Raw genomic sequence first — 14568 nt, 5'->3', positions numbered from 1 at the left:
TACTGCTACTACTGATGTGTGCAGGATGTCCTACCAGATATTCCAACATCCTGTCTGTTGAGGTTTATGGAGTACCTTGGCTACTGTGCTCTAAGTTATGTGTGAGGCTTCTGCTGCTGGTGCCTCTGTTGTATGGTTTTGGATATCTCGTGCTTAAGATTCTTGTGATTTGGATTTTCCCCTTGAGGGGGAGTAATGTGGTTGGTTTTTTCTTGTGCTTTGGGTTTTCTATCCGAGGGGGAGAATTGGTTCTGCGTGATAGGGGGAGTAATGGACCTCTCTGATTGTACAAGTTATTGAGTTGTGTTAATGTGATGTTTCTGGAATATTGAAAATGATGATTTGTAACTGCATGTAATCTCAGATATAATGATATGATTGCATAATTTACAAAGTTTACATGTTTTCATGTAGCTTGTGTTTTTGTTTGTGGTTTTATTCCTATCTCCAGGATTAATTGTGCTTTGGTTGTTTTAGCCAAAACTTGCCAAAGGGGGAGATTGTTAGATCCATGGTTTTAGGATTGATGGAAATTTTGCTAAAATATGGTTCATGATAGATGTTGAGCAAGATGTCATAACATCTTGATTAAGCTGATACAGCAGATTGTGAATGTTGCGTTGAAGACAGGTGTTCTGACATATGTTGTGACGTGCTAAACCAGAACATCAGTATAGGTTGTTTTAAATCTTAACAGATTTGATTTGATTTTGTGATATCTCTTTTGGATATATCTCAATTATTTTTGCAGGTCAAGAAGATTTAATCTAGAATAAGTGATTTGATCTCCAACTGTAGATAAGTTTCTAAAATTGGATATTGAGACAATTTAGGAAACTTAAGGTTTTGTTCCAAGATTTAAGGAGATATCTCAATTATTTACCATTCTATAATTTATTCCTGCATATTTTACAGTCTGGTTTATTGGATTCTGTCTCTCAACAGATGTTATAACATTTGTCTTGACATCATGTCTTGATGTTGGGACATCATTAGTGACATGTTTTAAAAGTTCTAGAATTTCCGTTATTGTATAGAAGATTCTATTTATACTTCATATGTAATGATTGGTGAGAAGTGGGAGCTTTTTTAGAAAATTAAGACCCCTTCGAGAGTTAACAAGAATTTTGTGGAATTTATGTACGAATTGTGCGCAAACTAGAATGTTTTTTTTATGAAAATGTGTTCAAGGTCCTATTTATTGCGGTTTATGTGGAGAAGGAGTTAAAGATGTTAAGCATATAATTTTACATTTCTTGGAGAGTATTGTGTGCTAGGAGAAAGTAGGTCATTGGTTTGTGTTTCCTGGAGAGTATTAAGTGCATATCTTTCAGCTTTATTACTAGTTCATAGGTATTATGTGACAAATAGAGTGCTATTCTTTAATGGAAAAAGACAAATTATAGAGAATGATTTTCTTTCTTTTATATGTTTGTTTATTTTTACAAAAAGACTTAGATTCAGAAGGAAATGAAGGTGGTGTCTAGAGTATGGAAAATATCTCATATGATCTATAGTGACACTCCTCGTAAGTAGAAACTCATAGTATTGATCTCCCCATAATTGAGATGGTGACCCAATTGGTGCCGATTCAATTTAACAGAAATAAAATTGTGCCTGAAAACACAACTTATGCTCGTTATTTCTTGATTTTGTTGAACAAAGGCCGGTTATATCACTATCTTAATCGGAAGGATATGGAGGACCCTGAACTTCTATTGCTCAAACTACAGAGATAGATGAGGAGGAACACGAGAGGAAGCAAATGCATTGATAGAGAGCTAAAGCATAAATATAACAATGTTGTAAAAATTTCATTAAAGAATTTCACGACACAATTTAGCATGGCTATAACATTTTATCATGATGCCTCACGAAACTTCATTCTTTTAAGGCATTTCATCGAACAGTTCACATGCACGATCAAGCTAAAAAGGCATTCCTTTGCTTCAGGTGACAATCTCTTTGGCTGCTTGCATATACTTGCTTAATGAAAAGGTGAAGAGTTTGGCTAGAGCGCTCATTCCAATCAACTAGAGAGAATACATTCACAAGTTGAACTCAACTTGTTTCCGACTTGTTTTTTCCACTATATTGAGTAACAATTAGCTAGTGGATAGTAAACAGAAAAATAATGACAATAGTAAACACGCAAGGTGTTGATGAATGGAAACAACATTTCAGCATATTCAAAGGAATTTAGGAAGGTTTGTGACTCACGCAATCTAACACGTTTTTTTGCAGTCAAATATAATGTTGACCTTAAGTGATGTGGCTTGTCACGTCAGCTTCTGTTAGAAAAAATAGACAGTAAAGACCAAAATTATGAACGAAAAATTTTAAGAGAACCACAGTTCGAAGGAAATATTTATATGAACTAAAATTAAATTTTGAGTTATTTATAAGATCACATACATTTTTAATTCTATATATTTTAATTAAATTAAATTTTTTAGAAATCTCTTATATACTCTTCAATACCTAAAACCCTAATTTAGATTATTTAACCTAGGGGTGTTAAAAACCAAATCGGTTCAATAGAAAACCGCAAAACCGAATCGAAACTGCAAAAAATCACATTTAATTAGGATGTGTTTGAGTCATTTTCTAACAGAATTGCACGGTTCGATTCGGTTTGCGGTTTATATTTTGCAAACTAAACCAAACCGCATTATGTTACAAAATCTTCCTAACCAATATATATTTCTTTAATTTTTTTTAGAGAAATCAACTAGTATTATGTGTATATTTTATCATATTCTTTGTATGATATTTATTTTAATTTATATATGATAAAAAACAAAATACTATTCATTTATAAATACTATTTTTACAAAATATATTTTATCGTACTCTTTGTATAATATTTATTTACGAATGTAATTTTATATATATTATTCCTTAGACCTAAGATAAAATTGTAAGACGCATTTTTATGTATTAAATTATAAATTTATTTTGACAATTATAAATTTTTTTATGGTAATGTATCAACTATTAAACACAAAAATTATATTTTCCTGAATATGTGTATGTATGGCTCGATAATTTTTTTTTTTTGTAAAAAATCGAACCAACCCAAACCGCATTAGTTTGGTTTGGTTCGATTTTTATTTTTGAAAGTCAACCGAACCAAATCATACCGCATATTTTTTTTCTCATGTGGTTCAGATGATTTTTAGCGTCAAAACCGTTCAAACTGCACCGTGAATATCCCCTGGTTTGACCCTTTAATCGGTTCCATTGTCTTAATATCTTTAAAATTAATAATTTTTTCTCTCTTTGAATTTTTTTTAAACTAAATCCCACCCTATTCTCCTAGTGAGACTCTTCTCATTTATCTCTGTCTATATTTATACTAGCATATACTCAATATCTATAAGACAAACGACATACTCCAATCTATAAGACATTGGTTGACTTGTCTCATCTCTCATATTAGAAACAAATATACCTTAAAAAAGACTAAAACTATTAAGGATGATGCTTCAACTTAAGCTAGTCTTCACAACGTTGGTGTGTTGGAACATAATAATTAGTTATAACTGTGTAGTTGGAGATTCACAAACAAGTATAGTAATAGACAGTGGATGCAGCTCATATAACGCATCAAATTTGCGCAGCTTCTATGCAAACATTAATGGAACATTTTCAGATTTGAGAAATGAAATTAGCAATGGAAGCAAACACTTTGCAACGGCACAAGAAGCAAGAGGAGATGTGATAGTATATTCTCTTTTTCAATGCAGAAATTACCTCTCCAAAAAGGATTGCGTTGCTTGCTTCAACACAGCTTCTACTAAAATTCGTAACTGCTCAGCTTCCAATGGTGCTAGACTCATCTACGATGGCTGTTTCTTAAGGTATGAATGTGTCTAAGTAATTAATTTTAATAAAAAACTTTAAATATTGTTTTAAAATATATGTTTTTTTTATATTTATGTTATTTGGATGAGATGTCAAAGAATCTTTTCTCTTTTTAAATTTCTATCAAAAAAAAATTTTATATCATTAGTTCAAATTAATTTGGCAAACATTTAAGTTCAATTCGATAACTAGCACCAGCTAGTTTATGTCATAATATGATTGAAAATTTGTGTTCCTTTTTCTTGCCGAGTTCTCTATATTTTTAAATCAAAACAAAAAACTAGTTAAAAAATTCACTTTCATTGAAATTCATCTTTCTATGTATTAGTCGTTTAATTTTGTTCTTCAAGGGTATATTATTATTATTATTATCATTATTATTATTATTATTATTATTATTATTATGATAATGAATATGAACCATTAGATTTTAAAATAAATGGTGCAGATTATGTGTGAATTTTTTATTATCTATCCTCCATTATTAAAATAAATGATGTAGGAGAGAAAAAAAAGATTCACACATAATCTCCACCATTTATTTTAAAATCTAATAGTTCAGAATCATTCTCACATTCTCATATAAAGAAGACATTCACATATGATATGTGTTTTATATATATATATATATATATATATATATATATATATATATATATATATATATATATATATATATATATATATATATATATATATATATATATATTATGTGTGACTTTTTTATTATCTATCCTCCATTATTAAAATAAATGATGTAGGAGAGAGAAAAAAGATTAACACATAATCTCCACCATTTATTTTAAAATCTAATGGTTCAGAATCATTCTCACATTCTCACATAAAGAAGACATTCACATATGATATGTGTTTCATATATATATATATATATATATATATATATATATATATATATATATATATATATATATATATATATATATATATATATATATATATATATATATATATATATATATATATATATATATATATATATATATATAGGGGACGACTCAAGTGAGAACACTTGGTTATTATGAGAAATGAGAACAATGAATCACGACCATTAAATTTTGATTTTGTTGATTTTAATGGACAAGATTAGTTTCTCTTTCTATGATCCTTAGTATTTATTTTAAATCAACATAGAAAGAGAAACTAATCTTGTCCATTAAAATCAACAAAATCAAAATTTAATGGTCGTGATTCATTGTTCTCATTTCTCATAATAACCAAGTGTTCTCACTTGAGTCGTCCCCTATATATATATATATATATATATATATATATATATATATATATATATATATATATATATATATATATATATATATATATATATATATATATATATATATATATATATATATATATGGAGGAGAGATATATTTACTTCAAAAGTAAGTTATTATAACTTACTCCATATATTGACCATTAATTTTTTTCAATCTAATAATTAAAAATAATAAGGAATAGTTTTCTCTCCCCACATTTAATTACTTATTATTTTTAACCATTAGATTGAAAAGAATAAATGATCAAGATGTAGAGTAAGTTACAATAATTTACTCTTGGAGTAAATATATCCCTCCTTTTATATATATATATATATATATATATATATATATATATATATATATATATATATATATATATATATATATATATATATATATATATATATAACTTATTCATTGATATGTCTTATATATGAGGACATATCATATGAGAATAGGTAAGTTATATGAGAATGAATAAGAACCATCAGATTTTAAAAGGAAGTCTGAGATTAAATTGTGATCTTTACTAAATCATGTGCTATTAAGAGGAAAGATAAATCATTAATTAAATTTTAAAATTTTCTTTTAATCTCAACCCTTTCTTTTGAAATTTGATGGCTCTTATTCATTCTCACATTCTCTTATAACTTATTCATTCTCATATACTCTTATAACTTATTCATTCATTCATATATATATATATATATATATATATATATATATATATATATATATATATATATATATATATATATATATATATATATATATATATATATATATATATATGTGACGTATCAAATGAGAACTTCAGTTATTATGAGAACTGAGAACTTTTAGTAATAACCATACGATTTAAAATCAATGTTCAGATTTGCATATATGTGATATATATTTAAACCAAAATCTATCTATTAATTATTGTCTCTTAAAATTTGAGTGAAATCTGAGCCATTAATTTTAAATTATATGGTTATTATTAAAAGTTATAAGTTTTCATAATAACTAAAGTTCTCATTTGATACGTGCTATATATATATATATATATATATATATATATATATATATATATATATATATATATATATATATATATATATATATATATATATATATATATATATATATATATATATATATATATATATATATATATATATATATATATATGAGGAGGGATCAAATTACACCAACAAGTTACACTAAATGTTACACTCTTTTATAACCATTGATTGTACTTTAATCTAACGGTTATTAAAAGACCTATTTTAGACTCATGATTCACGTGATTCTTTCTAAAGATAGTTTCCTCTATTTTTGGTAATAAATAAAAACATGATTTTTTAAATATTTAATAAATCAAAAAAGTTAGAATTCTTAAATAATTCTAAAACAAATTATTGATTATTAAAAAAATATTTTCTTCTTATTTTTAAAATAATCTCAACTTTTGTATTTTCTTTATAATAACTTTTATTATATTCAACTAAAGTAAATAATGAATTATGATTTTAAATATTTCTTAAAAAATCATAATTTTTAATAAAAAATGTGAATTTTAATATTTAATAATATTTTCTAAACAAAACAAAATTTTATCCACGTTTTTCTTTAAATCAAGTTCTATTATATATAAATTCAACTAATACCTTTTAAACAATAGTATGCAATAATACATTCAAAACATGTATGAAGAAAATAAAACTAAACAACAAGTAAAGAGTATATAATATAATGTTTAAGTTTTGAATAAAATAAATTAAAAAATGATATAAATTAAGTTCAATAAAATGTTCACTTTTTTTCCCGATTTTCAACATGATAATTATACACACATTACTCACTATTTTATTTTTTTCAATTTATGTTTATTAATACAATTTTAAATTTTATTTAAAAACTTATAGGTTTTATTGTGTATTTTAAGTAGATAAATATTGTTTTATTTAAAATAAATTAAATAATATTGTTTTAAAAGGATAAAATTAAAAGAAAAAGTAAAATTTAATATTTTTTAAGTAAAACAAAATTTTATTCTTTTAAAGCATACTATGAAATCTATAAATTTTTAAATAGATTACAAAATCGTATTGAAAATATTAAAGAAATTAAATAAAAAATAAATTCATTTAAAATTAAAAAACTATTTTTTATTAAGAATTATGATTTTTTAAAAATATTTAGAATCATAATTCATTATTTGCTTTAGTTGAATATAATAAAAATTAATATAAAGAAAATACAAAAAGTGAGATTATTTTAAATTTTTATTAAAAATTATGATTTTTTAAAAAATATTTAAAATCATAATTCATTATTTACTTTAGTTGAATATAATAAAAGTTAATATAAAGAAAATACAAAAGTTGATATTATTTTAAAAATAAGAAGAATTTTTTTTTTATTAATAATCAATAATTTTTTTAAGAATTATTTAAGAATTCTAACTTTTTGATTTTTTAAATATTTAAAAAATCATGTTTTTATTTATTACCAAAAATAGAGGAAACTATCTTTAGAAAGAATCACGTGAATCATGAGTCTAAAAGAGGTCTTTTAATAACCGTTAGATTAAAGTACAATTAATGGTTATAAAAGAGTGTAACACTTAGTGTAACTGATTGGTGTAATTTGATCCCTCCTCTCTCTCTCTCTATATATATATATATATATATATATATATATATATATATATATATATATATATATATATATATATATATATATATATATATATATATATATATATATATACACACACACACTAGGTAGTTGTTACTTGTTCAACAAGTTTATGCTTCATTTAACAAATTAACAACAAAAATTACCTCTAACTAACAAAATTAGTTATACGAATTGATTCTAACTAACTCCTACTTACATAACTTGAATTAAACTCATCACTCAGCATAGTCAATTTTTGATTTGACTTTGATGTTGAATACTACTTCTAAATATAACAATGATGATATTAAGGTACGAGAGTCAAAGATTCTACGATCAAACAAATCAACCTGGGGGTGGTATATTATGTGGGAACAAGACTGCAAAGGAAGGTGCCTCTTTTGGAACGATTGGACTAAAAGTGCTAATGGATCTCCAATTAGCAACACCAAAAATTAAAGGCTTTTTTGCAGCTACTAAGACAGTGGTGAATCCTGGTAGCAATAGTTCAATTTATGCCATTGCACAGTGTGTTGAAACTGCCACAGAAAGTACTTGTCTTGATTGCATGACAGTTGGATACAACAGCTTGCAAACTTGTCTTCCTAATACAGATGGTAGAGCATATGATGCAGGGTGTTTTATGAGATACTCAGAGACACCCTTTTTTGCTGATAATCAGGCTATTGATATCACAACCTATTTAAATCAAGGTACAAATATAATATAAAGTTCACTTTTCATTCATGTTAGATTAGCAGTACCTCATTTCAATGGAACTGGTGTAAGCTCTTCTTTTCTGTTATGAAGGTGGTTCAAGCAACAAATGGGCCATTATAGGTGGTGTTGTCGGAGGTGTAGGTGTTATTGCAATCATTCTTGCAATATTAGCTTGGCGACAATATAGAAAACCCAAGAGAGCTCCTAGAGGTTTGTGAATTGTGATGCGTGTTGCTTTAGTGTGTATTCTCTTTGTTGTTGTATAGAAAAACACTTCAATACACTTTTACAACGGTTTAACTACTGTGTTCTCTGTGATGTTTGGTTCTGTTCCTTGGCAGGAAACATATTGGGAGCAACTGAGTTGAAAGGTCCAGTTAACTACAAGTATAGTGATTTGAAAGCTGCAACAAAAAACTTCAGTGAAGAAAACAAACTGGGAGAAGGAGGCTTTGGTGATGTATACAAGGTAATCTAAAGTCTATTTTATAATTTCAATGAGAAGCATCATGTTCGAAGACAATAATGATTATGTGAATGTTTTGTCAACCATGTTATTGAAATAGGGTACTCTAAAAAATGGAAATGTTGTAGCAGTCAAGAAACTGGTTTTGGGAAAATCCAGCAAGATAGACAATGATTTTGAAAGTGAAGTAAAGCTCATAAGCAATGTTCATCATAGGAATCTTGTTAGACTTCTTGGTTGTTGCAGTAAAAAACAAGAGAGAATCCTTGTTTATGAATACATGGCAAACAGCAGCCTAGACAAATTCTTATTTGGTAAATCACTTCAATTCATATAATTATTTAACTTGTTGAATGTTTCTTCTTCTACCTTTTTCATAATCTTAAGTATATAAACCTGTTAATTAAATAGGTGAAAAACAAGGTTCCCTCAATTGGAAACAAAGGTGTGATATAATTTTAGGCACGGCAAGGGGACTGGCCTACCTACATGAGGAATTCCACATTTCCATTATACATAGAGATATAAAGACTAGCAATATACTCCTTGATGATAATCTTCACCCCAAAATTGCTGATTTTGGATTGGCGCGGCTTTTGCCCGGGGATCGATCTCATCTAAGCACAGGAGTTGCAGGAACTTTGTAAGACAACAATTTCATTCACATAGATTACATTTAACTAAAAAACATATGTTATAAAAGAGAGAACTAAGTCTCACGTTATGTATATTATCCATTGGTCAGGGGATACACGGCACCTGAGTATGCAATTCATGGCCAATTATCAGAAAAGGCTGATACCTATAGTTATGGTATTGTAGTCCTAGAAATCATAAGCGGTCAAAAGAGTACAGAAATAAAGGAAGATGATGATGGTGATTACCTTCTTCAAAAGGTAAGCAATTTCTCACAAGTCATACATAGGAATTTTTAGTTATTACCACCTCTCTAATCATTTTACCATATGGTATTTGATTTTCACTTAACAGTCATGGAAACTGCATGAGAGAGGCAGGCACTTGGAGCTCGTGGACAAGACCTTAGACCCTAATGATTATGATGGAGAAGAAGTGAAGAAAATGATAGAGATTGCTTTACTATGCACTCAAGCATCAGCAGGAATGAGACCAACAATGTCTGAAGTAGTAGTCCTCCTCCAAACCAAGAGTTTAGTGGAGCACCTACAACCAACTATGCCTGTGTTTGTAGATACGAATCTTAGGTCTCGTGAAGGAAACTCTACCTCAACTGGTTCTTCTACATCTAATGCTACTGCCTCCTTTTCTATTTTATCAGCTCGTTGATTAATTATATGCAGCAGTAAAGGGATGAGTCGTACATTTCCTTCGCTGTTACAAGAAAATTATACTATGTATTAAGGTTTTGTAACATTAAATGAAATAAGAGGAACAATATAAAAATTTCTCCATAAATATATGTTGTTATTCTCAATCCATGCATGATGTATGTCTCTTGTGAATGATGATATAGTTGAAGTTACACAAACTATTGATAATAACTAACTTAGAGAGTTAGTTATTCAGTTAGTAAAGTTTGTTATCTAGTTAGTTGATTGTTATCTCCTCACTAGCTATATAAGAACTACTAACTGATGTAAAAGATTGAGATTGAGCAATATACTTTCCCTTTCTTCTTCCTCACATGCAATTCTTATACTTTCTTATTCATCAAGCAATAGCTGCAACTGTTTTCATTCATGAAGTTGCACCATTGCATGTTCACATGGTATCATCGACCTGTGATCCAATCTTGTTGGAACAAGCCTAAAGCTCTAAGGTGAATCAATGGTGAAAATGGGTTTTGGGGAAGATGAAGATGAGAGAGAGATAGAGAGTAATTTGAGAGAGTAATTTGAGGAGAATTGTAAATGTTTTTTATTCAAAATGGCATTACAATCAATGTACACATTTGGAGCTATTTATAACAAGCAATTAACAAAAACAAACAAAACACTACAACCAAAACTGCTACTGTCAGCACACAACAAAACTAGAAAACGTGTTGGAAACCGGTTCCCTTCGAAAGTTTGTTTTTCTGCTTCAGTGCAGAAACAGCTTTTCCAAATAAGCTGTTCTGCACAGAATCACTTCTGAAGCTTCATGTGCTTGACTTATACTTTCAACACACCACCTTAAGTCAAGCACTCCACATTCTTCAAGCTCAATTTCTTCACAAGCCTCTTGAACACTTCGTTTGTTACCGCCTTCGTCAACAAATCCGCAAGTTGTTCTTCGCTTCGACAATGAGCAAGCTTCAGCTGTCCACCACACACCAGCTCCCTCAAGTAATGAAACCTCATCTCTATATGCTTGCTTCTCCCATGTGCAATGGGATTCTTAGCAAGGTTGATAGTTGAGAGGTTGTCCACAAATAGTGTGACAACTTTCACATCAAAGTTGCCCAACTCACCAAGTAGATTCATAAGCCACACGGATTGACATGCACACATGGAGGCTGCGATATACTCGGCCTCACAAGAAGAGAGTGCCACCACGGATTCCTTCTTAGAGCACCAAGAGATTGGAGCTCCTCCGAACATAAAGACATAACCGGCGGTTGATTTCCTATCGTCTTTATCTCCACACCAATTGGAATCCGTATAACCGAGCAATTCGCACATGTTGCCCACATCAGCCGCGGGAAAGAGAATTCCACAGCCAAGAGTACCTTTGACATAGCGAAGGATTCTCTTAACTGCTGCCAAATGAGACACCTTCGGTCTCGCCATGAATCTACTCACAATACCGACACTAAATGCCAAATCCGGTCGTGTATTGCACAAGTAACGTAAGGATCCAATCAATCTCCTATATTGAGTTGGGTCTACGTCATCCTCTTCCTCACTTTTGGACAGCTGCAGCCTTGGTTCCATAGGTGAATTGGCAGCATTACAATGCTCCAAATCACACCTTTTCAATATCTCATGAGCATACTTTCTTTGGTGCATGAGAAGTCCCAACTTGGACTTGTGAAACTCAATGCCAAGAAAGTATGTCATGACACCAAGATCACTCATCTCAAACTCTTCCATAAGATCTCCTTTGAACTTGGAAATAAACTCCTCATTGCTGCCCGTTATCAAGAGGTCATCCACATACAAGCAGAGAATGATCACACCTTTAGTCTTGTCCGTCTTCACATAAACTCCATGTTCGGACACACACTTCTTGAAGCCTACCTCAATAAGAAAAGTGTCTATGCGTTTGTTCCAAGCTCTAGGAGCTTGTTTCAAACCATAGAGAGCTTTCTTCAATTTGTAGACTCTACCCTCTTGGTTTTCTATCTCAAAACCGGGGGGCTGCTCTACATAGACTTCCTCTTCAAGTGTACCATTCAAAAATGCGGATTTCACGTCCATTTGGTACATTTGCCAACTCTTACTATTGGCAATACCAACAACCAGCCTTATGGTCTCCAATCTAGCTACCGGAGCAAATACCTCGTCATAGTCTACACCTTCTCGCTGCAAAAATCCTTTTGCTACTAGTCGAGCCTTATGCTTGACAATCTCGCCTTTAGGATTTGTCTTCACTTTGTAAACCCACTTTACTCCGATTGCTTTCTTCTTTTCCGGCAAGTCTACCAGCTCCCAAGTACTGTTTTTCTCAATGGATTCCAGCTCCTCTTTCATAGCACAGACCCATTTTGCATTGCTTAATGCCTCTTCCGTACTAACATGTTCGGATTCGGCCATAAGCGCAAAATGAATGAGATCACCATCATGATCAATCTCGTTGTCTTGGAATACTTCACAATCTTGGAGCCTTTGTGGTAGACCTCTGTGTCTTGTTGGTCTTCTACTGGAATTAACATTGCCACCTTCGATCGGATTCGGAACAACAACTGGAACCTGCTGCTGCTGCTGATTTTCTGCATTCTGCACTGGAAACCGATTACCAGTTTCAGAGGAACCGATTTCTTCTTCAGAAATTCCCATTTCAGCCAGTTTTCGCGAAGGAAACCGGTTTCCCTCTGTTGAGGAACCAGTTTCTGCACCAGAAAGAGCAGTTTTTCTGCTGTCAAACTGCTTCAGCTCCTCGACCACTACGTCCCGACTTATCACGATCTTTTTGCTACTCATGTCAAACAGTTTGTAGCCTCCGGTAGGATGGTATCCAACAAGAATCATCACCTCACCTTTGTCATCCAACTTTTTTCTAAGTTGGCCCGGAATATGTCTAAAAACGATCGAACCGAAAACTCTTAAATGCGCTAAATTCGGTTTATGACCAGACCATACCTCTTCCGGTGTCACTTTGTCAAGACTCTTAGTAGGGCACCTATTCAACAAATAGGCTGCTGTAGAGACCGCTTCACCCCATAGTTCTTTCGGCAAGTCCTTCCCCTTCAACATGCTACGAACCATGTTCATAATTGAGCGATTTCTCCGCTCGGCAATTCCATTTTGTTGAGGCGTGTAAGGTGGAACAACCTCACGCACTACACCCTCCTCATCACAATAATTCTCGAACTCACTTGAGGTATATTCACCTCCACCATCCGTTTTGAGAATTTTCAACTTGTGTCCGGATTGCCGCTCCGCCATGGACTTAAAACGCTTGAATACTTCGAACACCTCACTCTTCCTCTTTATGAGGTAAATCCATAGTTTCCTACTAAAGTCATCAATAAAAGTAACAAAGTACCTGTTCCCTCCATACGAGTCGACTTGCATTGGGCCACACACGTCGGAATACACCACCTCAAGGTGCATCTTGGTCCTATGACCAACATCCTTGCTGAAACTGTTTCTATGTTGCTTCCCTTGCACACACTCTTCACATAGTTCAGCTGGAAGATTAATCCTTGGCAGCCCGGTTACCATGCCATGCCTTTGCAACGCGTCGAGGTCTCTAAAATTGAGGTGTCCAAACCGGTAGTGCCACAACCACTCTTCTCTACTAGCGGCTGTAGCTAAACACTTATGTTCCATGACTTTCAACTCTATTTTGAAAGTTCTATTTGCAGCCATAGGTGCTCTCAAGACTAAAACGCCTTTTTGGTCAAAAACGCGTAAAATCTTGTTTTCCATCCGAATTGTGTAGTTCTTCTCGAGCAATTGGCCAATACTCAAAAGGTTACACCTTATTCCTGGAATGTATAATACATCTTTGATCAAAGAATGACTCCCATCTTTTTTCTTGATCAAAACGTCACCTACTCCGTCGGCCGCTAACGTAGTGTCATCCGCGAATCTCACTCTATTCCGCGTAGCTTGATTGATTTTCACAAACCAATCTTTTCTACCGGTCATATGCGTTGAACAACCCGAGTCCAAGTACCATTCATCACTGTTTTGGACTCCACCTCGAATGGTAACCATTGCGTTTCGCTCCGTATGCACTTGTGCAGAAAATTCTGCACTGTTATGCTTGCTGCCCAGCCACTGACGCGTCACTGCGTTGCTGTCCAGCCCTTCCTTACAGCCATTGTTCTCCTCCGTGATCATAACAAGAAGCGTGTCATCTTCCTCTACCTCTTGCCTAGCAACTTTAGCTTCATCCCCATGATTTTCCTTGGATTTTGCATTACACTCTTTTGCAAAA

At 31.5% G+C, this 14568-nt stretch overlaps 1 protein-coding gene across 1 annotated transcript; it reads left to right on the top strand.

Moving 5' to 3' along the window:
* The first annotated feature begins 3341 nt into the window (after positions 1–3341).
* LOC131622097 (cold-responsive protein kinase 1-like) lies at positions 3342–10681 on the top strand. Its single transcript, XM_058893148.1, has 8 exons — positions 3342–3863; positions 8127–8527; positions 8625–8744; positions 8876–9003; positions 9101–9314; positions 9412–9643; positions 9746–9896; positions 9991–10681. The coding sequence occupies exons 1-8, from the start codon at positions 3481–3483 to the stop codon at positions 10303–10305; spliced, it is 1944 nt and encodes a 647-aa protein (XP_058749131.1). The 5' UTR covers positions 3342–3480; the 3' UTR covers positions 10306–10681.
* The last annotated feature ends 3887 nt before the right edge of the window (positions 10682–14568 follow it).

This window comes from Vicia villosa, unplaced genomic scaffold (assembly GCF_029867415.1).
Source record: "Vicia villosa cultivar HV-30 ecotype Madison, WI unplaced genomic scaffold, Vvil1.0 ctg.000024F_1_1, whole genome shotgun sequence".
Lineage (NCBI taxonomy): Eukaryota > Viridiplantae > Streptophyta > Magnoliopsida > Fabales > Fabaceae > Vicia > Vicia villosa.
This window is presented reverse-complemented; position numbering and strand designations above follow the sequence as displayed.

Excerpts from the sequence above, each read along its gene's own strand:
- LOC131622097 (XM_058893148.1), top strand. The coding sequence starts at position 3,481 with ATGATGCTTCAACTTAAGCTAGTCTTCACAACGTTGGTGTGTTGGAAC. Across the intron at positions 3,864-8,126 it reads TACGATGGCTGTTTCTTAAG|GTACGAGAGTCAAAGATTCT; the intron begins GTATGAATGTGT and ends GATGATATTAAG. Across the intron at positions 9,897-9,990 it reads GTGATTACCTTCTTCAAAAG|TCATGGAAACTGCATGAGAG; the intron begins GTAAGCAATTTC and ends TTCACTTAACAG.